The sequence below is a fragment of the Stegodyphus dumicola genome, chromosome 7, assembly GCF_044657685.1.
Source record: "Stegodyphus dumicola isolate Sdum_Otavi_A_Nest chromosome 7, ASM4465768v1".
Taxonomy (NCBI): Eukaryota; Metazoa; Arthropoda; class Arachnida; order Araneae; family Eresidae; genus Stegodyphus; species Stegodyphus dumicola.
The window spans coordinates 137,858,579-137,884,631 of record NC_140774.1 but is presented as its reverse complement, the minus strand read 5'-3'; the positions used below and the strand labels follow the sequence as shown (position 1 = coordinate 137,884,631).

The window sequence follows — 26,053 nt, the reverse complement described above, 5'->3', positions numbered from 1 at the left end:
AAATTTATTTCATTTTATTCATCTCTTTCAATTCTTTTACATTCTACTTAGCAATGCTTCAAATAAACCTTGCTTAAACATTGGCTTGATCATAAACGTTAGTAGTGTTAGTTTAAAATCAACGTAACTATTTATTACTATTTTACATCTAATACCATTAGAATTTGTCAGAATAATAATGCGATATATTTAGAATGTAATACAATTTATTAGAATAATAATACAATTATCATTTCAATAAATTGTATTATATGTAAATATAGTATAATAATAAACTTAATGTTATTGGTATCTGGGAGATTATACTAATAGTAAAAAAGTTATTAAATAACTTAGTACATGTGCGTCAGTACGGTGAAATAGTAAGTCAGTCAAATTATTTATCATTAGGATCAGGAAAAATCGTGCTTCATATTCATGAAACAAATCCGAAATATTAGATAGTTAGTCCACAAAAATAAACTAATATGATTTTACATATTTTTACCATTCGAAAGCGCAAGGTATAACAGGTTTTATTGTTTAAATTTCAACGCGCTCTAAGCCAGCTTATTTTGGGCAAATGTACTAAAGAAAAGCAGCAAGCAGTCACATAATATATTTTGTCACCTGGTTTACCTTACTTTCTGACTGTTTTTTTATACATTTATTATTAACATTTTGTTTCAATCAGATTGTTGCAATTTTGCATTTCTGATTTAGGTAAAGAAATTGTTAGTCCTGTGATGCTTTCATTTCCTACTCTCGAGTTGCTTGCTTATTTCTTTGGCCTGGAGGGAGTAGACATTTCGGTTTGCGCGGGAAAGTTCCCATATTTGAGCATAGTATCCCACTTCAGGATACGTCCCAGATGCTTTAAATATTATTAGATTTTTTAAAACATCGCAATGAATTTTATTACTGCCGATAACATAGATATTTTTTCGGAATCAAAGAAACGCTAAATAATTAAGTAATCATATGTTCTATCACATGTTTCCGTTCATAAAAGCATCTGCAAAATTAGGGAAATACAACGACTTGTTGGCAACACAATTAATTCTTTGAAAAAGAAAACTTGAATCACTTTCTCAAAAATATGTACAGTATTTTTTTAAAATCAAGATTAGTTTAATTACGAATATTTCACAATTTAAAAGTTGAAACTGTATACTTTTCTTCACTTAAAACAAAGAAAACATTCAAATGCGAAAAAGGTTGTTGAAGTTCTCATGAAGACATTTACGTGTAACAGAAATTTTACGAAACTCAAAATATGTTTTTACATTAAATACATATGAATACTAATTCAAAAGTCAAACAACAAATATCAGCGTTATATTTTTAAAATTTTCGCAGGACTAGTTTCGACTGTGTCTTAAATACATATTAATATAAACAAGTATGCATTTAAATACGTTTACATTGTGTTAAATATTTCCATGGGTAACTATTATATTTTGCACCAAATATCATGCCAAAAATATTTTAGGTTTTATTTAGAATTAAAAATATGAAAAATATTCGTTTGGAAATAAAACTGGATTTAAGATTTGAAATAAGTAAATTCGAAATAAAAAGAGCATAATTTTCTTATAAAAGACTTTTCACGTTATTACAAATAAAATAGTAGAAAAGATATAGTGATTTAAACGTGATTCGGAAAAATGTTACAAATTCGTGATTAAATCAATATATTGTAAAAATAGGAGGAAATAACTTTACATGCAGAAGTAATGTGGCTGAGGTTACTTTTAACAAGATTTGTTGGAATGCTTTCGGATATCAAAAGTCTTCTCATATCCACAGACAGTTATGAACAAAAATTGGATGGCATGGATTGACTTGCTGGTTTGATATTTTTAAACGATATCACTACAAAATTCAACGATGTAAGGACCACTTTACAAGGAAAAGGAAAACTTGTATTGGTAATGATGCGTGAATATCTGATTTTCTGGCTAAAATCGATTTCTAAAAAAAAACAACTTATTGGGGAAAGACTCTCAACATTATCAGTCATTTACCCTCATTCTATACGCGGAATTTATTCTGGAGTATGATTCATATAAGCATATTGAAAACATCTTGTTACTTAGCTCAGACTTTAAAAGAAGATTCCAAGGCATGTTTCCGATGGGGCTCATTTAATTGTTCACAAAAATCCTTTCTTGGAATTAGGCGTAACAGAAACGATTTATCAATGGAAAAACTTAGTTTTATTAACAAATCGGAGGTTGAATTAAAGATTATTAATCTTCGTGTTAATATAACCCTCAGAAGTGCAGAAAATGGCGATGAAGTTTTTAAAGTAAGAGCCCTATTAAATAAAAAAAACATAACTATGTGTGCACTAACTATAAATCTAAATCATTTTTGGGTTAACATTTCTCTGAGCACATTTATTCAAACCTTATAATAATAAAAGGAAATTACAATACGTTGACTCCACAGCGTGTGTAAAACAACACAGTGCTAGTATGCTGTGTATTAGAATACGCCAAATTTTAGTAAGTTGTTAGAGAACATTAATCATCAAATATCTCATTAGTAACAAATTAGTGACTTAAAGAAGTATTGACTTAATGAGATATCTGACAATTTAACAATCCCGTTTTATTGTGTTAGTAATTAGTTTATTTTAGTATGTGCTTTTTTTTTTTTTTTTTCTAATTTGAAATAAAATTAGTTTGAACTTACATTACACTTGTATTTTATTAGTGGGTTTTCTTCATTTCTTTGTAGGTTCGTATTAAATTTTCTTAATGATAGGAAATAGAAAATCATCCAGTAAAATTACATATTTTTATGAAATTCGTAAAACACCGGGTACTCGGGTATTTTTGTAAGAATTCAGCAAGAAGGTTTGCATAATTAGATCATGGTTTATAGTATCTTCTTAAAATTGAGTCATGTCCTTATGTCCTTTTTCACTGTTTGTTAACTATGTCCACAATAGTTTTTTATCATCAAACGGTACAGCTCATTAGTCATTGTAAACGCATTTCCTGCCACGTTTTGGAAAATAAAATGGTTCGATGAGGCTATTGTTCCATACAGAATCCATCCTTTCCATATCCTTTTACGTATGCAAAGGCTTCTCCTGCATCTCTTGTGGATTGTTTTCAATCCCAAATGACAGTTTTATCTGTTAACATAGCCATTCAAACAGAAACCTCGTCATCTGAAAAGATAATTTTTCTGCCCAAAATTAAGCGTGAAGCCATGAAGAACTATCAGATCATACTAAACATAAATAAAAATTAATAAATTAATGATATTGATAGCATTTTAAACACAGTTGCCATTTCGGTTGGAAATCATAAATTTTTGTCCGAATATCTTTATAGTAAAAATATCTTTTAAATAAATTCATGTACAGTTCCTACATTTTAAGGACAAATTTCAGATTTTTGACGAACGGCATAAGAAAAAGAAAGCAAATATATTTTTGATAGGATTTAGGATTTCTAAGCACTGTTATGACAAGACCATGTTTTTTTTATCGTTAAAGTGAGATTATTTATATATTTTTGTGGTATTGTCATCTGTTTCTTTTGAAGGCTTTTCGCAATTTGAAAAATAAAATAGGGGTTGTTGGATTCTTAAATGTTTGCCTTTTCTTGCTTCAGACAAGTACAATAGCATTTAAATGTAATTAGCAAGTAATAAGTTCCATCCTTTTCAACATACCTATGTAACTAGAAGTAATGTGTGCGGAAGGGCATTATTATCCCAAACAAGGAAAAAATTTCTTATTGCAAAAACATATCTAATGAAAAATACTCCCAGATTTTTTATTTACAATCATCAATGTTTATGATACTGAAAAACGAAATTTTCCTTACACCAAATGTACCAGGTTACGAAAGGTCATCTCTCATGTCAGATACGAATTCGTCGTTCTGCCGCTTCGAGCTAAGTTTCTATTCATTTTGAACAAAATAGTCTTGCTCAGCACTCCGAGATACACGTAGCTGGATCTCTAAGCTTATTCTTTAATGTTTGGTACACGAATGGCCTTAAATCATACTGTTATACTATGTAAATAGAATGAAAAATTAAAGTTCCAAGAGAAAGCCACCATTGGTCTTCGAGACACTTCTGTTAACAATTCCGACGACTACTTAATGAATTCTGTTCTTTGGCAGAATTCATTTCTCCTGAACAAGGAGCAGTTACTCATCTTTGAGTTTATTCTCTTTTTTCGTACACTGAATCTGTATCTAAAATAGATTTCGTATCATCTGGCATTCTGCAAGCAGCTGGAAGTGTTGGGATTGACGGGCGGGCTTAGTTTTCTCCAAGTTACAAGTTACAAAATTTGTTATACGTGTTTGAATATTTTAGTGTAATGTGTCAAAACATAAATTTGCATATTCCTTGCAAGTTTTTAAGGTAGTAATCAATAGTTTAGTACATAATTACATTTACGTCTACAAGTTTCGGGACTTACTCTGTAATTTACCATTTTTAATACACTCTCTAATTCTGTGGTGAAGTATAGATAGACAGATTGAATATATAAATAAGTGGATATCTAGATACACTGATATAATAGATTATTTACAAAATTTATAGATAATAATTGCTACCTTATGTATTAAATCTCAAAAGGACTTGCTGTCTTTCATTATGATTTCCCATAAAGTTGAAAGCAAAATTTGTGAAATATTAGATATCTTTGCTAGAGGTTAAAGACAACCTATAATTTTGGACGCTTTCAACCCTCAATTTTTTGAAAGCATACCAACATGTAACCAGCCTGAAGTAGGATATTCGGAGGAAAAAGATAATTACCGTTAATAAAGCTTTAATTTTATATAGAGAGAGTACATATCGAACTAAATTGCCGTTGCGACATGTCAAATTGCCTCTAGTCAGTTGAGGACATTGCGACAAATAATGATGATGGATGATCATTATGAGAGAGGCAGTTTATAAGTGAGGTCAAGCTATTAACTAATGTAACAAGAGTTTAAAAAAAAGGATTTTTTTCAGGGCGTCTGTTATTGTCCGTGTTCAGTACTATGAGTGAATGCTCAGTTAATTTCAAAATTAAAAATGATGCTTGGGAAAATTATGTTGATATATTTTAATTTAAATAACTCTTCGCGGGGATACAGAACTCTTATAAAGACAGTTTGCTCATTTTTTTCCGACGATGTTGATAAATAAAATAATTGAAATTAACGAATTTAAAAAAATTAATTGGCAACTGCATTCGTACTGAGAGATAAATGATTGTCGGCTGCAGTAAAAATTTTCATAAAAAATTTTTTTCTCATTTGAGTTCACGTAAATATTTATATGAATTCAAAATGGCTCACGTAAACACAGGCTATATTTTTACACTTCCTTGTGAAGGCAAATATCATTTTTCAATACAAGATCAATCTAAGAACCTTAAAATCAAGATACCTAATAGCATAATAAACAACAAAATTCAGAGCAAAGGGGTAAAAATCAGCAATCACTGCTTTCTAAAGGAAATAGACCTTAAATGATTAAATGAAAAAGGCATGGACTTTAAAAATGATTTCTAAATATTATCAGTCGTTCTAAATGAAAACCTGCATGCTAAAGAGGCGATATCATCTGCTTTTAAAATGTTCGAGTTTGCTTTGAATAAAATAATAATAAAAAAATTTAAAAAAGCCAAAAAGTTATCACTGCCTCAGTAATTAGATACAGTAATTTAAAAGAGTGATTGGACACTCTCAGGTTCTGAAAGTAATGTCAAATGCCTTAAATGCATTAAATTGAAAGAAAAAAAAACACGGTCTGCTTTGAAATATGATTTCAAACACTGAGTTTGAAATATATAAAAATTAATACCTTCTCTTTACAGTTTGCAAATCATCTCACGCAGTTCTCTGGATCTTAATCAGACTGCAAATAAAATTCTCGATAATAACGGCATTACATAAATTTTTAGAATTTTTTATTGCAACAAAACCATCTAACATATCGTATTCTAAATTTTCTTAAAACTTTATATGGTATTTCTCCCGCCTTTTTAGCAAGCCTATGTGGTGTAGTGGTCAGCATACCCAGTGCGTAACTGAGAGGTTCGCGGTTCAATTCCCGGCGAAGGGGTTGCATATTTTTCATCTTTCCTGCTTCGAAAATACCAAATGTCTCTGTAGTGAGGCCCGAACTAAAAGGGTGTTGGATGATGATTCTCCTCACCCAGTATTTGGCGATTGGGTTCCTTAAAAAACCCCACTCTCCCTTTAAAAGGGGGAATATATAAGGCATTTCTCTCGCCTTCTTAGCGAGCCTTCGTGGTGTATTGGTCAGCACACTCAGCGCGTAATTGAGAGGTCCACGGTTCGATTCCCGGCGAAAGCATTGCATATTTTTCATCTTTCTAGCTTCGAAAATACCTAATGTCTCTACAAAGTAGTTTAGAATTAGATCGTAGTTTTTAATCTACGAAGTGTTGCAGCTATCATTTGTTAAAAAAAATATATGCGATTAAGATACACTAATTTACTCACATAGTTACAAAATCGATCTTTAAAAAAATTTGATGAATGGTTAATTAAAAAAATTAAAAAATTTATGGCACAGTAAAATTTTATTCAAATCATATCTCCACTATAATAAATTTTGGAATTTTTTTTATTGCAATGAGAACTACCTGAAAAATCGTATCCTGAAATTTCTAGATTGCTTTCTTAGAACTTATTGTTTCATTCAAATAAGTTTTGTAGCCATCTTTCATTAAAAAAAGTATATGTGATTAAATTTCACAAATTCACTCATAATTCACAGTTACATAAATCGATGTTTTATAACAACAAAAGTTGATGAAATGGTTAATTTTAAAAATTTAACAATTATGTCAGAGTGAAATGCTATTCAAATAATGAAACAATTCAATGAAAGAAGACACAAAAGCAATGAAGTGTGTCTCATATTACAAAGAAATAGAGCAAAAAAAATATATATATATAAATAAAGGATGTTTCTAAATTTGAAGCAGAACTTTATTAATCATTCAGAGCCTAACTGAGAGACGTAATACCGTGCTACTTACTGCGTACAGGTTCATAATGAATTGAATGGCACAGAAACGATGAGAGCTTGATTCACTTTTCTAAAAAAGGTTCACAAGGCAATATGAAAAGCCTCAAATCCCTAAGACCGCACAGTGATCTCTCAATATCTTAAGCTAAACTCTGAATTAAACTGAAAACTGATGCTTTTTTCTAGTCTTAAGATAGACCACCCCCCCGTCCGCCGAGAAATTTCCAGTACCTCTGATTTTTTAAAATTGCTAGAAAGCATACACAGTTACAGTTACATAGGATTGGGTATAGATACATACAGATCGGACTAGTTTTAGTTATAGAGCAAGTGAACAAAAACGTCGCCAAATGGTCGCCAAACCTGGCGACTTGGCGACTTTTTATATAATTTGGTTACAAAAATCAATCGTCAAAACCATCGGCAGCTTGGCCTTATCTTGCCAAAGTGGCTATTAAAGAAAGCCATTTACTTCTGTGTTAAATAAACTAAACAGTGTAATCTTATTTTTCCGGCGTTGCTTTGGCATCCTGAGGTGTTTCATGTTAAATTATACAAAAGATAATACAAATTCCACATAATTTCACTTAAAGTATTTGCATATATAAATATTAAGAATAACTATCCGGTATACTATAGTATAATAAGAATAGGTATACTATAGTATAATAATATAAGAATAACTATCCGGTAATAGGGGAACCGGAAAGTAATGTAGTTTCTGCGCATGTCGACAACAACATGCTAAGGGCAGAAGTGGAAGCAAATCCATCTCAAACTCTCTTAACCAACCTTGATCGACCATCCAAGAACATTTAAAGCAAAATGGAAAAATAAGCAAAGCAGATGCTTAAGTCCCGCATAATCTGTCCGAAGAGAACAAAGTTAGCCGATCCATCACATGCGACGTATTGCTTCAACGACACCATCATACAGAACCTTTTTTTGATCGTTTGATAACCCAAAACGCAAAAGGCACTTTTAATAGGGGTTACAAAGGGTTTACATCCCCAAAAGGCGCTTCTGTGTGTTTAGTGGAGTATTCGCGGAATTGTTCATTTTGAATTGCTGAAACCTGGACAAACTGTTAATGCAGATCTTGGATCGAGTGAAAAATTGGATCGAGTGAACCAATCTTTAATCGAAAAATATCCGGCGATTGTCAATAGAAAAGGCATCATTCTGCAACACGATATTGCAAGACGGACACTGGAAAAAATGAATGAATTGGGATGGAAAGTACTGCATCACCCACCATACTCGCCCGATATCGTACACTCGGATTTCCATTTATTCCGATCCCTACAACATTTTCTTAGTGCCGAAAAATTTGAAAATTTGAATGATGTCCAAAATGCCATCTTGAGATACTTTACTCAAAAACCAATTGATTTATATCAGTGCGGGGATTGAAAATCTGCACACCAGATGGCAAAAAGTTATTGATAACGAGGGTGATCACATTATTGATTAAAAATAAAAACGTGTTAAAATTTTTTTCATGTGAATTTAATGCAAGAAAGCGATATTGCTTTCCGGTCCCCCTATTACAATGGCCGCGTGATAAATTAAAAAAATTTATACCAGTAAAAGAATAGGGAACTTCAGTTTTCTCTTTCACAATTTTAATAAGTTGCAATTTTATTGTTACTCATTATTTTCATTATTGTTCCATCTGTCAAAGATGTATTCATATGCTTTTGTATCCATTTAAGCATTATTTCCTAAGGTAAAGAAAGTTTCTTTCGTGGTAACGTTCAGCAAATATAAAGATATAACATAAGCGTTAAGCATTTAGTGTTGTATTTATTGACTTTTCCATTTACTATGAAAGTCTCGTGCATTTAGTCGTGAGTGCTTATTCGTTTAGTTTGAATAAAGCGACTTTAATCCATAGACATTTGAAAAATCCCTCATGCACTTAATTTTCGTCTTTTAATACTGCTCCTTTCTGTGGACTTTTTGAATGATTTAACTGCAACTGAGTGCGATGATACTTACGCATCTATTTTACGAGTAAGGAAACTATCAGGTTTGAGAATAGCATTGTAAAAACATATTTTTAAAAAATTATTACGTGCTCCGCCTTTAGGCACTACGCGAAAAGTTTCTTGCTTACTATTGGTTTTAACAGCATACGCATCCCGTACAGTAATCTGCATTGTAACAATTCCCAGAATTGTAATATCTTGAATGTACGAGACCTGTAGCTTGCGTTACCTTAAATGTAAGACACCATAAAGTGCATAGGAACCGGACAGATGAATATCGCATTTGAGGGCTGCTGGAAATGGTGTCTGCAGCCCCAAATGCGGTAATGGGGTCCGTTCTGTTCATAGAAGAATCATATTTTAATTTGGAGCTTGATGATCATCATATCTTCATACTGATAGAACATAACACGGAGATTAGTTCCAATTTTGTGCACAAAGAATCACTAAACTGAGGTAACGAACTGATGGCTTGGGCGCGAATAAGTGTAAGCGGACGAACGGACCTATATTATACATAATCTGCAATATTTCGGATAAAAGGTAGGGGGATGAGATCCTTGGATCTCTCTTTGGTCGTGCTAGATCCATCAGTGATGCTTCCAAATTTAATGGACAATACTGCTCGATGTCACAGTATCGGTCTTGACAATGATTAAATTTTAAAGCGGGGATTCGAAAGTTAGTGACAGAAGATTACTGCGCTAGTACCAATATAAACAACGATTTTTCTTACCGAATCACAAGTTTTCCAAGACTTAAAAGGAAGGACATTTTATCTCTGGAAAACATTTCACAAGTGCGCACAAGCCGTGCTATCTGTTCTTAAAATTCCCGCAAAATATAATTTCATTGTTCTGAAAAGTAACTTAAAGTAACGTTATAAATTTTCAGTAAATGCAATAAAGTGATTTTATGTTTTAATACATGGTTTCAAACACAGTTTAAAATATTTAAAGGCCATTATTCATTTGAAAAATTTACTCATTCATGCAGAAACAAATCCGGCTGAAATAAAAACGCAGACTTAATTTTTTCCCCTTTATTCTATTTTACAAATTTCTCTGCTTGGAATGATGACTTATAGATGCATAACAGTTTTCATAAAATAAACAGTTTTTTTAACCGACAATAAGAGTGAAAAATTACAGAAAATGCGAATTGCATAAAGGTTAAAATATTAGAAAAAGAGAAAGTACCCAAGGACTGTCTGCTTAAGGAGGGGATGTTAAAGGAAGATACGGTGGTCGAAAAGAAGATTTATGATTTCCTTACAATACTGTTATTTCTTACGATACAAAATAAGGTTATGCATCCCTTAACAAAGAAAAGATAAAAGAATATTCTAAAGGGATCATTCAGCATACTATTTGAACGTAATTATTTCTTGTTGGTTGATTGGTTAAGTGCTGCGAAACATTATGTACTGTGGTGTTACCCTCACAGGTCAACAAAATCCGATCATTGCAACTTTTTTCCCTCGTCAAAGAAACTATTATACATACAACGCATATCCGCTACATCACAAGAACGTCTGCTGCAAATCATTGCAGTAAAGTATTGTGTAATTTTTGCTCATTTAGAATAAATGCAATATATAGATGATGAACTACTTTGATGTAGTTATGTACGGCATGTAAGCACATAAAATGAATGATATCGGAAATTTACATTTTTTCTTCTTTGACTATATAAGTATTTTTTACATTCTAAAAACAAAATGCAAGTAAACAGACTCCTCTTCTTACTGGAATATCCTATAAGCCAGATTTCTTCCAAACATTAATTGATAAAATAAAATTCCTCTATTCCAATATGGTATCGAAAGACAGGTGTAATTATTAGCAGTAGAATTTCTGTGAGCAAGCAGTATTTAAATTTTTCCGCAGGTGAAAGACGGCAAAATTTACAGATGACTACATGAGATGGTAAAGCGTGATAACAGATTTCATTACGTATGGAATCCCATTTTGTAGAACTCATTTCACAGAAGCCTTTAAAATGATAATAACACACTAGATGAAACAGGAACATGAAATTATACAGATGTCATCTTCTTTTATATCATTATAGTACATAACATCTTGTTCGCCCGTCTTTTTTTCATAACGGCCTCTTCTACGAACAGTTCGGTTGGACAGCGTAGAGCGCCATCTATCCGTCGTGGACGATGTCATCCTACATAAATGTAAACGTCGCATTCTAAAAACGGTTGTATTAAAAAAAAAAAAAGAAAAAAAAAAGAAAGAAAGAAAGAAAAGCTCGTGTTGGCTGGGGAAGAAAGCTAATTTTGTAGTTAGATTATGCTCCATATATTAAATATATTGCTCAGAGATTACTTATATTACATGAAAATCTGCAAATGCTTAGATAGATTTTTTTCTATTTTTAATTTTTACACTAACTATTTTGATAAAAAAAAAAGTGATGTCTGTATAACTGCAAACAAAGATTTTTTCGAAAATTTTACATTCAGTTGTGGGATAAGGAAAGGAATGCCCCGTTGAAAGATTTTCTAAATGATACTGGCTTGTATTCAGGTTACTCACGGGGAAAAAAAAAACATGAAAATGCCTATAAACTAACTCAAATATTCGCATTCATTTTAAAATAATTGATATAGATATTTTCGCAATTTTTTGTAACCTAAATGTATTTTCTCACATTTTTTATATTAGACGAGTGATTAGACTGTTGAGACTTCTGTGATGGTACAGAGCCCCAATATCTTCGTGCGCGTTCAACAATATCAAGGTCTCGCAAAAGATAAAGGAAAAGGAAAGAGGTATTTTTGGGAGTTCAGTACTCCGTTAGATTTTCAAGGGAATTTTTATTTTACATGTATTTTCTGTGCGATACTGCAATATGTTCTTCAGTTAAATATAACTCTCGTAAATACATGCCTGAAAGGAGAATTAAAATTTATTTCCACAAACTTGTTATAACAGAACAATCATCAGCTTTATTTCAGAGATTTTTCACTGTTCGCTAATTGATTAAATTTAGTTTATATTTATTTAATTATTTAAGTATTTATGTATTTATTCAATCTGAGCTGCAGAAAAATCAGTAGGTAATTAACTTACTTTTAAATATACTGTTTTTTGAGATACTTCAAAATGTTAGGTTAATGATTAATATGTGACGATGTTTTCCATAACTAAACAGTGCGATGACACTAAAAATAAGCTGAGAAACATACTAAAACTCGCCAAGACTTATTTACCTTTGTATCAAAATACTCAAAAGTAAAAGTTTCTGCTGCTAAAATTCTAGTACACTAATTAGTTCTGCACTACTTCTGTCGCCTGTTTCCAAGGAAAATATTTAAGATAGTAATTTATCTCGTGTTGTTCTTTAGGCGATTTTGAGATTTTTCGAACATTATATTTTTCCGAAAATATCAGATAAAGCCGCTAATTTCAAATTTTTTTCCTCTAATTTCTTTGATTTCTATGGGTCAATTTTTCGACTATGTTTTACATGTTAAACCTGTAATGCAATGTAACAAAATTCTAGTCCAGAATCCAAACGCCAAACTTTTCGTGATGGTGCAAATTCTTAACACCCCTTTACTTAATTAATTTGGCCTCGTGATCTCATGATGTCACTGACAGTACATCCGGTTAGCAACGGCAAGATTTATAAGTCAAGTTCGATCTAGCACACAGTTGACTTTTATATATCCTGCTCCGAAATAAACCTAACAAGTCTAAAGGGAAGCCTGAATAAAATACAGCGGTTGATAATTCATCACCACCCCGATTCGGCCGTCTGGGTCTCGCTCCCACTTCGCAATCGCCCTTTTAGTGGGGGAGAATATAAGGAATTTTCACCTATTGCCGTATGTTCTATCGTAGTGAAATTGGTAGCCCGTCCGGCTGGAAGTCGGAAGTTTTGAGAGTAACGACATAACTGATCTTTCATGTTTTTCATTTCGGAAACCTAATAGGCTGTACAAGCTATGCTGTACATCAGAGGAAATTCTGTCTAAACTGAAACACCTTTGCCTAATTGCTGTCTAATCACCTATACTACACACATGAGTATAAAATAACGCATAATAAGGATGAATTTAATTACAAAATAACATTCTTCATAGTTTATTTTTGCAACTAAATTTGATAATCAAGTATTAGAATAAAGTTAGTGCGTTCACATAACTTGGAAAATAGATGCAAAAGTTGAAAAAAGGACATATTTAGCATTATGTGTATTTGTATGTTATCTTACAGACAACATGAGTTTTCAGTTTTTGAACAGTTTCCAACAAGTCAAGCTACTCATGATCAGAGAGTATCTGGACTGGCATGTAGCACTGGCACATATATCTTTCTAAATTGAGTAAAAAAGAAGGCTAGGCATTAAGCCCTAGATAATTAGCTAGCATTTTCTGCAACCCAAATCAGTTTGAAAGTCTGAACGATAAACCTGCAACGCGTAATTATTTTAAGCAACAATTCAGAAAATTTATATGCAATAGAACCATGAATAATAGAACCACAGGCGTATCTAGGATTTAAGCCAGGGGATGCAAAAGACCCCAGATTCAGAAATTAAATAAGGACTGGACTGGAATACGCCTGCCAGTGGTCAAGTGGAAAGACAGTTGAGCGATAGTAAATCGCCTCAAGAGTTCAAATGGCGATGGACTGATTTTTCAAGCGTCATTTTTTCATACTTTTCGGAAGTATCCACGTAGATGAATACAAAATGGTTTCTCTTTAAAAATCTTCCAAAATGACATCTTTTCTCTTTCAGCAAATAGCTGTAATCGATAATCGCATATGTTTTCTAATCTAATAATAAATAAATAAGCTATTGACTCGAAGTAAAGCAGAATATTGTAATGAGTAAGCAGATTGTTGAAATTTGAAGAATAAGAACGAAGAGTTCACTGAACTCTTTTTTTAGTCTTTAAGTAACACGTCAATAATTGTAATCTTATCTACACTATATCTCTCTAGGACTTACCTCGATTCTTCTTTCTTTAACTTTCAATGCACACTGAACATATATGCCGGCATTCAAATTTTCATCAGTCATTATTTCAAGGCAACCAAATTTTTATTTTGTTGACGGAACTTAATAGTATTCATAGTACATGGCCGAGACAAAGAAATAATGTTTGATTTGTTTTATTATGGTAAATCACAAGAGGGCTATCTACCTAAGGGCAAAGATGCCTTCTTGAAGTAAAAGGAAAGTGGCTCGTATCCATGTTTAACACATGATGAAAATGATGAAATGAAATGGTAAAAACCATGGAAATGCTCATGCAGTCAGCCCGTTCCCTGGGATTTCAACTGGGACGAATTACCAGTGTTCAGTGACTTTATCACTCGGCAACTGCTGGGCGACAAAAAATAAGAAGAGCATATTTTGTTTGCGGAAACAATCGTTGTTGTCACTAAGTCTTCTAGCGTTTTCAATGTAGCGTTTTCAATGTTGTCAGTCTACTTATTATCACTAAAATTGTGGCGAAAATCTATCTCCCTTTCAAAACTTTCAAAGTCTTAAAATCCATGACGACACCTTTTCCACTACACGTTTCATCTGGCATCTTTAATATAACCATAGGACAATAACAGTAAAAAAATGCTGATAAACTGAAATTAGAAAAAAAAAAAATTCTGTTAATAAGGGAAACGGAATGCATACTGCCGTTCTCTATCTCTTTCGTGACAACCGCATAAATCGTACAATAAAAACATCTCGCATTACTCCTTGTTGGTATAACTAACCACTAGCCATATTTGACGATTCAGTCCGCGAAAAGTCTGGCAAACCGTAGCTGACTACCAGTTTATGCTTCTCAGCGACGCATGATGTAGTGTTTCCATTTGCTGTTATTCATCACTTGCTGTAATTCATTAATTACTTTTTTTTGATGAAAACGTCTTTTAAATATTTTAAGCATTGCAAATGTCATTAATGGCATATTCATGCCAGTTATCGAATAACAACAAATTTGAATTTCAGTGCATCTGCATATCCGATCGCTCACATCTAAATTCATGTCTTTGATATATGTAGGATGTCATTTCATGATAAATCGATGATTCTCAACACGTTCAACAACTCTGCTTTGCTGTTTCTTACAGATTTCTCGACTGGATCGCTAGCTTCTAAAATTCAACTTTAGGTGTCATTCAATCGTTGTAATATGATACAGCATATTCTTTTTACTGCACATAGACTTATCTTCCACAACTCTAGCTTTCTGTGTTTAAACGTTATTTCCGCGATTAAGGACTTTAAAATGTATAATGCTGCATTAACATTTGTATTCGCAATAGGTAATTATCCTTACTGTCATCAAAATTCTGGTATGTCAACCAACCAGAATACTGCACTGGCCTTAAACTCGGTAACTCGGCCCAGATGTAGCTTCCATCGTATGGACTGGCTGCATGGAAGTATTCATAGTTTCCTCCACATGTAGGGTAAATATGTAAGAAGTTAGGATGAAGAATATTTCTTTAAAAAAATCTCCACAAGCACATCTCGTCGTTAGGCAGATCACTCTGACTTCAAGGGAATCTTAATGGTTTTACCCATGCGTAACGGGAATGTCAGGCAGATTTAAGTACTTTTTTTTTGAAGAAGTCTTCCCTTAGGCATATAGCCCTAGTATGCTTTTTCTTACTTCTAATGATGCAGTTTAATTTATAAAGCTATATTTAGCCTGATACTGGAACTTTGGTTCTGAAAACTTGCTAGACAGATAGCGAATTATCGCTATGTATAAAACAATAAAAAAATCTTGGAAGGGTTTTAAATAACCATTTTATTGAACAGAACTTGTGCCCCGTTTTTGCATGAATGTTTTATTGTGTCATATTTTTGCTGTAGAAGTACTATGTAAAATTAGGCATTTTACTTATGGAACTTTACCACTTAAAGTGTGGAAGCTGTTCTCAGAAGTGTCCATCTAATTTTGAAAAATTCTGTAATTAAAATACAAGTATAAGATTAATATTTACAGAAATAAAACTTTCGAAGAAGCTTGTAAAGTTAGAACTTGTCGCAAATTCTGTTAGGGGAAAAAAAAAGGCTTCTTCTGTATTTCTCCTACACTTTTACAACTACCTCACCAAAAAGAGAGAAAAAAAAAATCTTTTTTCCAGAAAGCTTCCAATTTTAGCAAACGTTTTCAGAGTAAATACTAGAAGAAACTAGAATATTTTTAAGTCATAAAAACGTCTCATCTGACCTTCATCAGTTGGTCCACCTTCGCACCCATGACCTTCTCCATTGCCATCGCTTGACTCTCCCATATTTGAAGAGAAATCGGAAAGTTTATTGGGAATGACTGTCGACCCCCCTCTGGGATGCCATCCGGGTTGCCACAGGAGTCGCCAGAGAGAGGGGCTCCCACTTCGCTTCTCTTCGGCCTCCTTTTCCAGCCTGCCGTCGCTTCCGCCCGCTTTCCGCAATGTACCTGATAAAGCAGAGAGGAAAAAAAAAATAAATAAAAAATAAGAAGAAACTTCCTCTAACAGGAAGTGATAAGAAAAAGAAAATCATAGCACACTTAATGAATGGAATTCGAGAACGCTTCGTTGAGGCTTTCCTCTGTAGTAATCTTATTATTTTTCTCTTTCAAACTCCATTCTTTCTTTACTCAATATCAGCAGTTTGACGAATATAATGAGGTTTGTAATTACAGACGATGGTTTACGAATGAGCTTTTCCTCTCCCAACAGAAATTCGTTGGCTTGTAATTATATGTTACAACCGACATAGCACGGAAATCAATGGTACGGAAGGAATGGTTTCAGTAATATCTTCTTCGCAATTATTCGAGACATTTTTACAAATTATACTAATGAACTGAAAGGATACAAATTCGTGACATAAAATTCGATCATATAATAAAATTAAAGAAACAATGTAGGAAAGAAAGAGAAAAAATATAATTTAAATTTTATTGTTTAAATAAATATTCAGACATTGGCCTAAAATTGGTACCCCTTACGCAATTTTATATTTCTCGTGAATATATTTCCTTTAATTAATTAACATTATTATGAGATTAACTATGTCAAGAAATTGAAGAAGATGTTTAAGACTTAGCTTGAAGTCCAAATTTACATTATTTTTATTCCCGTTAAGAAAACACATGAGAAATGCCACAGAAAATCTACATATAGAGCTAATTAATTTACACTGTGATACAAGTCTTCTTTAAAGATTTGAACATACAGATTTGATTAACTTTTTTCTATACTTGTCAAAAGATAAATACCCTCAGTTACAAATTATTGTAATAAGATTAATCGTTTTGTTTGTTTAAGTATATAATATCTGAAAAGTGTTTTTCTTAGATGAATATTAATTAGTTTAAGAAAGGAACCGGGTTCATTGATGAGCATTATCTTCATTAGTTTTTTGTCGAAGATAAGAAACTTTATCAAAATTAGAACGCCACAAGGTACTGTAGCTGAAAATTATAGTAAGAAATAAAAAAGTTTATAATTGTTTTACATACATATATATTTTTTCTGCATGCATCAAAGAACAATTTAGCAAATAAAAGAATAAGAAAAGACTGCTATTATTTAAATTTTATACCAGTTAGAAAGTTATCGTAATTTGCCTATTTTTAAATTAAGTAAGTGACTTAACGGTTAAATCAACATATCAGAGAGGTTTGAAATAAAATCTGTCTGAAAATTTGTTTTGGGGGCTGCTATGGGGGGCAGTCTTGTTGCAGCTGTTAATACAATTGAATTACAAAGTATAATCAACAGAAATTACTTATAGATACCAATCTTTAAATTTCAGACAGAAAATAAACATAAGTTTCAATGTCATTTTCGCGTTATTATTATTATTACCGTTTACGTATGCTTTGTGATGAATATTTAGTAAATAAAGTTTAAAATTAAGTTTACCAGGTTTAGAAAGTCCTGCAAGTTAATTCTATGTTAAATGCTGCTAATTGTTAATAAATAACACAGTGAAGGCTTACGATTGAGCGAAGAAAAGTTTGAGCAGAAAAATGTTCCCATGAGATATTGTAGCAGCTATGTATAACATTGTCTTTGTTGTTGCGAAGTTTAGTTTCTCTAGAGTGGCAACAAGAAAAAACGTAAAATGAAAAAGAGTTCGCTTTGATGCTGTATCCCTAACGTCTTTTTTATTATTGTGAATTAAAATAAGTTTAATCTATTCTGGAATTATCATTTAAGTTATTAAATTATCTCATTAACTGGCTGAGCATAGCATCCACAACAGTATAAAGAAAATCTTCAATTTTTAAATAGATAGTTATCAGTTTCTCCCCAAAATAAGTACCAAATCATAATTGACAATAAAAATGTTTAAGTTATTTGAAAAGAAAGGAAGAATGTGTGATTAAATTGGGAGGACTTAGATATGTTTCAATACTAAGAAAGAAATTTTCATCAGAGAATAAAAATATTAACTTTCAAAATACAATCTAATTATTTTTCAATTTCAGGAATTCATAATTGACTTTTATAGCATGCATCATTGATGAAGAACATATTTCCTTATAAAAAGCAGTCGTCTGTAAAAAAATAAAAATAAAAGCTTACAAAATTATATAACCATATACTTAAAGCAAAAACAAAACTGTCATAATTTTTTCTTAAATTTGATAAAGAGATAATAAATCTAAACAATAAACGAAATAACCATCTTTAATATAAATATTACATGGAAAAAAATAACCATTTTAAGCCTAAAATGGAAATTAAAACCAAAGAATGAACAGGTCCATAAACACTGCGTGTATAAACTCTGTAGAAAACCCAATAAAGTCAGAACAGTTACATAAAAAAGCAATTGAATAACTAATATAAACAATACAAGATAACTAGAATTGCAACTTTATTTAGTGCTATTTCAAATAAAAAAGCATTCAAAGCATGTCAACTCATAACGTCAAATTTCAACGAAATGAAAAACAACTTTATCAGAGCACAGTATGAGAGAACAGGCATACCGTGCACATGGCAGTAACGGATCCCACAGCAACATCAAGAACTACAGCACAAGAATTATTTGTTGCACAACAACCTGTGTTAATACGTACTATTCGACGTTGTCTGCAGAAGAGAGAATTAGCTGTCTGCAGAAGGTAGGCCTCCACTTTTGCCTTTACCGTTGACTCAACATCTGAGGCGTACGTGGTGCATTTGACACATAATCGAACACTAGGCATGGACAAACGAATACCACAAACGGGTTTTTCAGACGTATTTCTATTTCATCTATTATCTGTCGATAGTCGTACTCAAGTCTGGCAGCATCGAGGTTACAAATATCAAACATTTTACATTCGGTCGTCACATCGTCATATCGGTCGGACACCTGGAGTTATGGATGGTTTACCGTGCCACTAAATTTATTCCCGCATTCACCTAACACATATGGCCATCCCATCCAACAACCACTGTTACCTTTATGAAGTTTTAGAACATTCTGTTTTTCCCTATATGCAGAGATTGCTTGAGACCGAGTTTCAACGGAACAATGGACATTGGAGTTCAACAGCAATTTTCATAGTTTGTTAGGTCGCCCTTCTCACGATATATTGCAATACAAGCACGACTGGTCAATGGCTGACGAAAACGTAGGCCATTGTATACCTTCTGTGACTATTTTACATGAACTTCTACAAAACATCTTCATAAACTAATATGTTTCAAGCACACATGCAAAGCTTCTTCCTTTCAATGCTGAAATATGTCGCAACAATTATTTCCAGCCATGGTGGCTACACAACTTATTGATTTCTTTGTGTTCCTTATGTCAAACGAGGTTATATTTTAATCAGTTCACGATTTTACTTCATTAAACCAACAAATAAAGCTTCATAACAGTATATTTAAATGCACTTTAAGGGTACTTTTTTGAGCTAATATAGTCTTTATTTGCGACATGTATACCATTTTCTGCTATAAGGTATTTTCTCCCTCCTTCCAGAAGACCTTAACAGATGTAACGGTAACGCACTCGGCGCGTATTCGAGTTCCGGCGAAAGCACTACACATTTTGAACGTCTCCTGCATTAAAAATAACCTAATGGCTCTATATTACACTTTTATAAATATTAAAAAGTAATTTAATACAGAAAATTAATTCTACTACAATAAACCGTCAAGATATACATAGCTCAAAAGTATGTTTAGATCTTTCGAAAAAGAACAGCATGCAATAAGAGCAACCTTTCAATTTGAAGAAACAGATATTAGGTGCAAATTGCTGTTTAAACTATTTTTAGTAAATAGTAAAACATGTACAGTAATACAAGCAACCATTAAAACATATACATAAATTTAAGCAGCATTAGATGTAAAAGTTTCTCGCTAAATGAGTACGAACTAGCTGCAAGAGATGCAAAAACTCGAACTTTTACATTTGTTAAAAATGTAACGTTTATTAGCAGTATATTTAAATAAATAATTGCAAATTAATAAATAATAAAGGATATTGCACATGGATATTTCCTACCTTATTCACTGAAATTTACTTATTATTTAACAATATCTGTGTTAATACTTTACTGCATATTACATAAAATGATAATATATTTGTAAATTTTCTTCTACTTGTATTCTCGGTGGGAATTTTTGTTTCTCTTTTACTAAGCTTTACATTTTATAGCATCTCCGATGAATGAGTTTCTACAAGTGTATAACACTTATAACAATTAACAAAATACGGTTTAAACATTTTATAATATATAAAGGAGCATTTTATGTATCCAAATTATGCTATTTTCGAAGTTCCCCTTTCTTCCATTTTTTCCGTATTTTCTAATATTATATAGAAACCTGTTATGTCAAAAACTAAAGTTTGTTTTCAAACTGAAATAGATATCAGGAAATGAGTGTTTTGTCATTTTACCATTGTTTAGAAAAACGTTTATTTTTAAGAAACGCTTTCATTTTTTGAACTGTTATTTTACAAGTTTTTAACGCGATTTATACTTTCGAGCATACAATACTAATTGCCCGAGAAATTCCTCAACGTACTTATAATTACAATAAGAAATCATTTATCAAAATATGATATTTTTTAGGAATACTTCGTAGGACACTTTATCAGGACTTGTGTTCCTCTTGACTTGCTTTGGAAACATGAACTGTCCTGCCTCGGAACAGGGAGCTTACTCAAGCTATGTTCAATAAATTGTGAAGTAGACAACACACACAGGAAGGGTATACGAAACCCTTTATTTTTCTATCTTTACAGAGATTTCCGGAACTTCGGAATACAGAGACCAACCACTTGTGGTCTGAACGTAAGAATATAAAACTTCTAACTAAAACTAACTTTGGATTAATATACAAGTGCCTAGCAATAAGATTGGCCGTTATTTAACAAAGTCCATATGTAGTACAGAGAGCTGCTAAAACTACGATACGTTTGAAATTATCAAGAGGACTAAACCTCTGGCCTTGAAGGCAACCAGTAACCGAGTGAAAACTCGTAACACTAAAATGGCAAGCGGCTTGCTTCCAATAACTCCTTCCTCTATCTTGCTTGGCAAAAGGCCACAACTTAAGTACTTGGCGTTAACAAGACAAATTTGTATAAATAAGTTAAAGCTTTTAATTCTGGCCGGAAGTAGAAAATAAGAAGTGATAGTAAAGATTTAAAATAAAATAGACGTTAGTAAAACTTAGGATCCTTACAACTTCAGAGCTGACAAGCAAACAAACGTCATAAATGCTGCATTTACTTATCTGCTTTATTAGAAAGATGTGCGGCATTGCTATAGTTTTTTTCATTTCAAAATAACTGCACATTATTTTGTCGCTGCTAATAATGAATGTTTAAAATACACTAAATGTTTTAATTCTACGTAATTCGACAAAAAGGACACCGAAATTCGATACGTTTGATAAGATTATGAATAAATTCAACGATAATTAAACAATACATTGAGTAACTCTACATGGAAGTGGACATAGTAAAGTTGTCACTTGTTTCTTATGCTTTAACGCACTACGCTATCAGAAGTAAACATTTATAAGGAAGAAATGAACACATATGGTGGAATAATATTTTTGTATTACGAATTGATAGCCAAGCAATAATTTATCATTACAGTCTAATTAAAAAAGAAGGAGTAATTTTCATTCCACGTGAAAAATAAAATAGTAGGTAATTAAAATATTCATGGTGATGTTTAAAAAAAACGCAAATTAAATTACAGTATCATTGATCTAAATTTACCTAGACCAGAACTATTTCGGAAATTCTCAAACATTCAATATAACAGAATTAATCTTCAGAACAATAACAAAAGTTATTATTGCTATTCTAAATTTTTAAACGGTCATGGAAAAAAAATCAGTGTTTTGTTAGTATAAACATATAATTGCACTTAAAGTGCATCATAGAAATACAGATTTAAACTTTAATAACTGCCTCACAGTTCTGAATTGTTGGAGTTAATATCAACAAAGAAATATTCGATACTTTTGATGAAGAGATATCATAGTTCTCATTCTGTAGACAAGACTATTAAACAAATGTAAAAATTAATTTCGATGCTAGATTCAAGGATCCATGAACTTCTGTACTATCAAAATTAGTATAAAATCGTCAAATATTATATATTAAATAAGATAATACTTCTATTAGTATTTTAAGTATCATAACGAAATCAATCATAAAGAATCCACAAAGCTTATGTTAAAATATTAATTTCCAAATTATAATATTGGACCGAAATTTTAATTAAACTTAAACACAAAATAGAATCGCGATTAAAATAATCATCATAACAGCAAGCACAAAGAATCCTATTGCTTATGAGAAGTTTAAAGTAATTCAAAAAACTTTTGACACTTATTCGCTAAATTTTTATTATCTTATTAGTGTCCAAATAGTTCAATATTCTTCGTGCGCTTACCTTCCGCTAAGAGCGAAGTTTACAATTCTTTCATTAAAAATATAATAATTCAAAATAAGTTTTAAAAATCACCAACTTAGACTCCTAGAAAACTTCTGCGCATTCCGTTTGCAGAATAACTGCATGAGATCAAATATATAGCAAGAGATGTTAATAAAAATATTTACTTTCAGCATGGCTATCCACAACCGTATCCAGCATAAAGCCTCTATATGGCATCATTCCTAGTTAACTTAACAATAGAAAACTATTCTGCTAACCAAAATCAAGTAATAAACCCATAGAAAAAGAAAATCCGTTGCGCTAAAACGCTTATGAAACCTGCCACTAAATTCAGAAGCTGCGTTTATTTTAAGGAAAACTTCTTTCAGATTCTCTTTTCACAAAAGAACATTAATCATATAAACTATTTCGTTCTCGACAATATGAATCGCACTTGTTTTCGTGGAAATACAGCTTTTTAATTCTATCACACACCTACTAAGAAAGAGAAAGAAGCACGATAGTTGCGCTATGCCCGCCCAGTTTTGTTTTTACACGGTAGACTGGCTCTCGAAAAAATGAATGTGCTCAAGAAATGCGTGTAAAAATACAATGCCTATTGCTTATTTAAGGATAGAGGGTTATGTAAATAGCACTTTTTCTACGAATTTATTTTTAGAAATTGAAAAGTTTTGTTAAATTTTGCTAAAGAACATCGTAATACTCACAATAAAAGCCATAAATACTATAATATTTTGTGTCATAAAAATACAAAATAACGGCGCTAGCTGCAAAAGTTGACACTTTTTTTTTTGGTCTGTCATAAAAATTCAAAATAGCGACGCTATAGCTACAAAAACTGACACTCCTTTTTCGCGGTGCAGATTAGAGGTCGTTCTAATTATCTGAAATCAAAAATCCAAACTTTTTCCGTTAAAATATGATGCTGGGCAGATCTTGAGGTTTAATTTAAGGAAAAACCTGTAAAACCTAACAAATTCTGGACACTTCTGAAAAACATCCGTTTTATTTTTTTATAAACAAGTTGTTATAAACAGTATATATTATTGGTTTTTTGATGTTATTTTAGGTTTAAGATATGGCCAATAAATTAAAGAATACCAGTAGGAAATTTGAAGTCAATCAGCATATTAATTTTTGAGCTACAACGTGCGCAAAAAAAATGTCTTTTGAGAAAACACATTTCAAGCTTTCCGTGCGAAAAAATAGTTTGTGTAATTATGTCAAAACACTCAAAGGCTATCTGCTTAAGAAGAGGGATAACTTCGCGGAAGACTTGAAAAACTGGCTCGTATACACATTACACACGAGGAAAACCACGAAAACTCCCATGCAGTCAGTCCGTTGACCGGGATGTCCAGCCTAGATCGAACTACCAAAATTCAGCGACTCTACCGCTCGGTCGCTGGTGGGCCCTAGGAAAAAGTAGCACTCTAATGATTAAGAAGACACAGTGCTATGCAATCTTAATCTGCAATGCAAGGGGCATATACTTTGCCTTCTTGCTCTGTGAAACTGTCCACTTCAGACGTTAATTCCTGTTTCCGAACTGTTTCACTCAAGCATGAATTTGATGATGAAATATGATGATGACTCAAGCATGAATTTTAGGACTCCAGTTTGAGTTTAGAGTATTAAAAATACATTCTTCAGATGTTAAATAAATGTTTTAAACAACACCAAAAATATTAAAAATGTCGATTGTACGTCAACTTCCTTCTAAAGAAAAAAAAATAGAAATTAACTCTAGACCTGGAAGTGTGGTTACCAAGTGTTTCAATATATAAATTTTACGTTAAATCTTTGCATAGTTTTAATTAATTTCATTATATAAATTTATAAAAAGAAATTAATATTTTATAATTCAGTTAGGCAAATCCTTCATGTGATAAAGTTTTTAGTGCATTTTCAATAATTTAATTGCTCTGCTTAACACATTGAAGTATTTAAATACAATAAACATACTTAAATCTTTTATTTCATTGATGTTAAAAATGTACTTCGCGATATCTTCCCAAAACTTTCGAAGAGCTGTGCTATATTACTTCACTACTATGGAAATACTATAAAGGCGCTAAGTCCAACTGCGCAAAAAATTTCACTATCATATATCAGTGACGGTCAGACGACAGGTCATCGATGACCGATGTTCTTGACAGTCATTGATAACTTTCTTTTCTGTTTTAATAATCTATCTAAATTTTCAAACTGCTCCATAGTCAGGCTGTAGGTTGCCGGTGAAATAATGACTGTAAATTTGCATGTCATAGTCCGTTTAGAACCTCGTCTATAGTCCGTTTAGAACAAGCAATGCAACGTCATTTTTTCCATCTGGCTTAACTTGTAACCACATTAACGACTGCTGCTGCTGCTGCAAAAAAGGGCGGAATCCACTAATTTGGTAAAATTTCCTAATCCTCCTTGTGCTATAATGACAAAAAATGGTACAATCGTAAATAAATGTGAGGGGTTATTATTTCCTTCAAGAGCACATTTTGAAGTAACAGACTACAGATCGGTATCAGCGCCTTTCTCTTAATTTTATCTTCAAATTCTCTGTTAGTTTACAGTGTTTATTTCATATCGGTGACCTGTTGCATGGAATCCAATGACCGTCAACACATGGGTCACCACTGACCAACAGTTTTGACAGTCACTGTGTTTTCGTTTTAATTTCATTTAAAAATCCTTTTTAAATTTACTGCAACGTTCCTCAAAATCACCTACGCATTGACATTCAGCGCAATCAGCCAAGAGGTTACAAGAGAAACTACCTAACAGGAGAAGAGTGATTTTCGATTCAATAACTTTTTTTTTTCGATTTTAATATCCTGGCTAAATTTATTGTACTGTCCCATGCCGGTGACCAACTATTATGATGGCCATCAATGACCTTCGGTTAAATTTTATTTTAATAAATTCTTTTATTGTGCCATGTCACAGCGTCAACTTATAGGATAGCCACCAATAACTATTAACTCATTAGTCGCCTATAACTAACGAACCGACCGATAAAACTTAAAATTTCACTGGTGTCTTTATAAGATCTTTCTTAGCTATCATGCAATGCGTCTAGATCTGAAAGTTCAACCTGGCGAATTCTCGCACAGGCGTGAAGATGAATGTAACAAGAAAAGGATGCAAA

At 32.2% G+C, this 26,053-nt stretch overlaps 1 protein-coding gene across 6 annotated transcripts in view; it reads right to left on the bottom strand.

The window, feature by feature from the left end:
- Pde11 (Phosphodiesterase 11) overlaps positions 1-26,053 on the bottom strand; it is a 589,461-nt gene that overhangs the window by 246,045 nt on the left and 317,363 nt on the right. For 5 of the 6 annotated variants that reach the window (XM_085820851.1, XM_085820848.1, XM_085820847.1 and 2 more), the window contains one exon: positions 16,222-16,449. In XM_085820851.1, the coding sequence (XP_085676977.1) occupies positions 16,222-16,449 (228 nt within the window). Of the gene's footprint in view, positions 1-16,221; positions 16,450-23,072; positions 23,225-26,053 lie in introns of those variants that run through there. The other variant, XM_085820849.1, reaches the window with a different exon arrangement.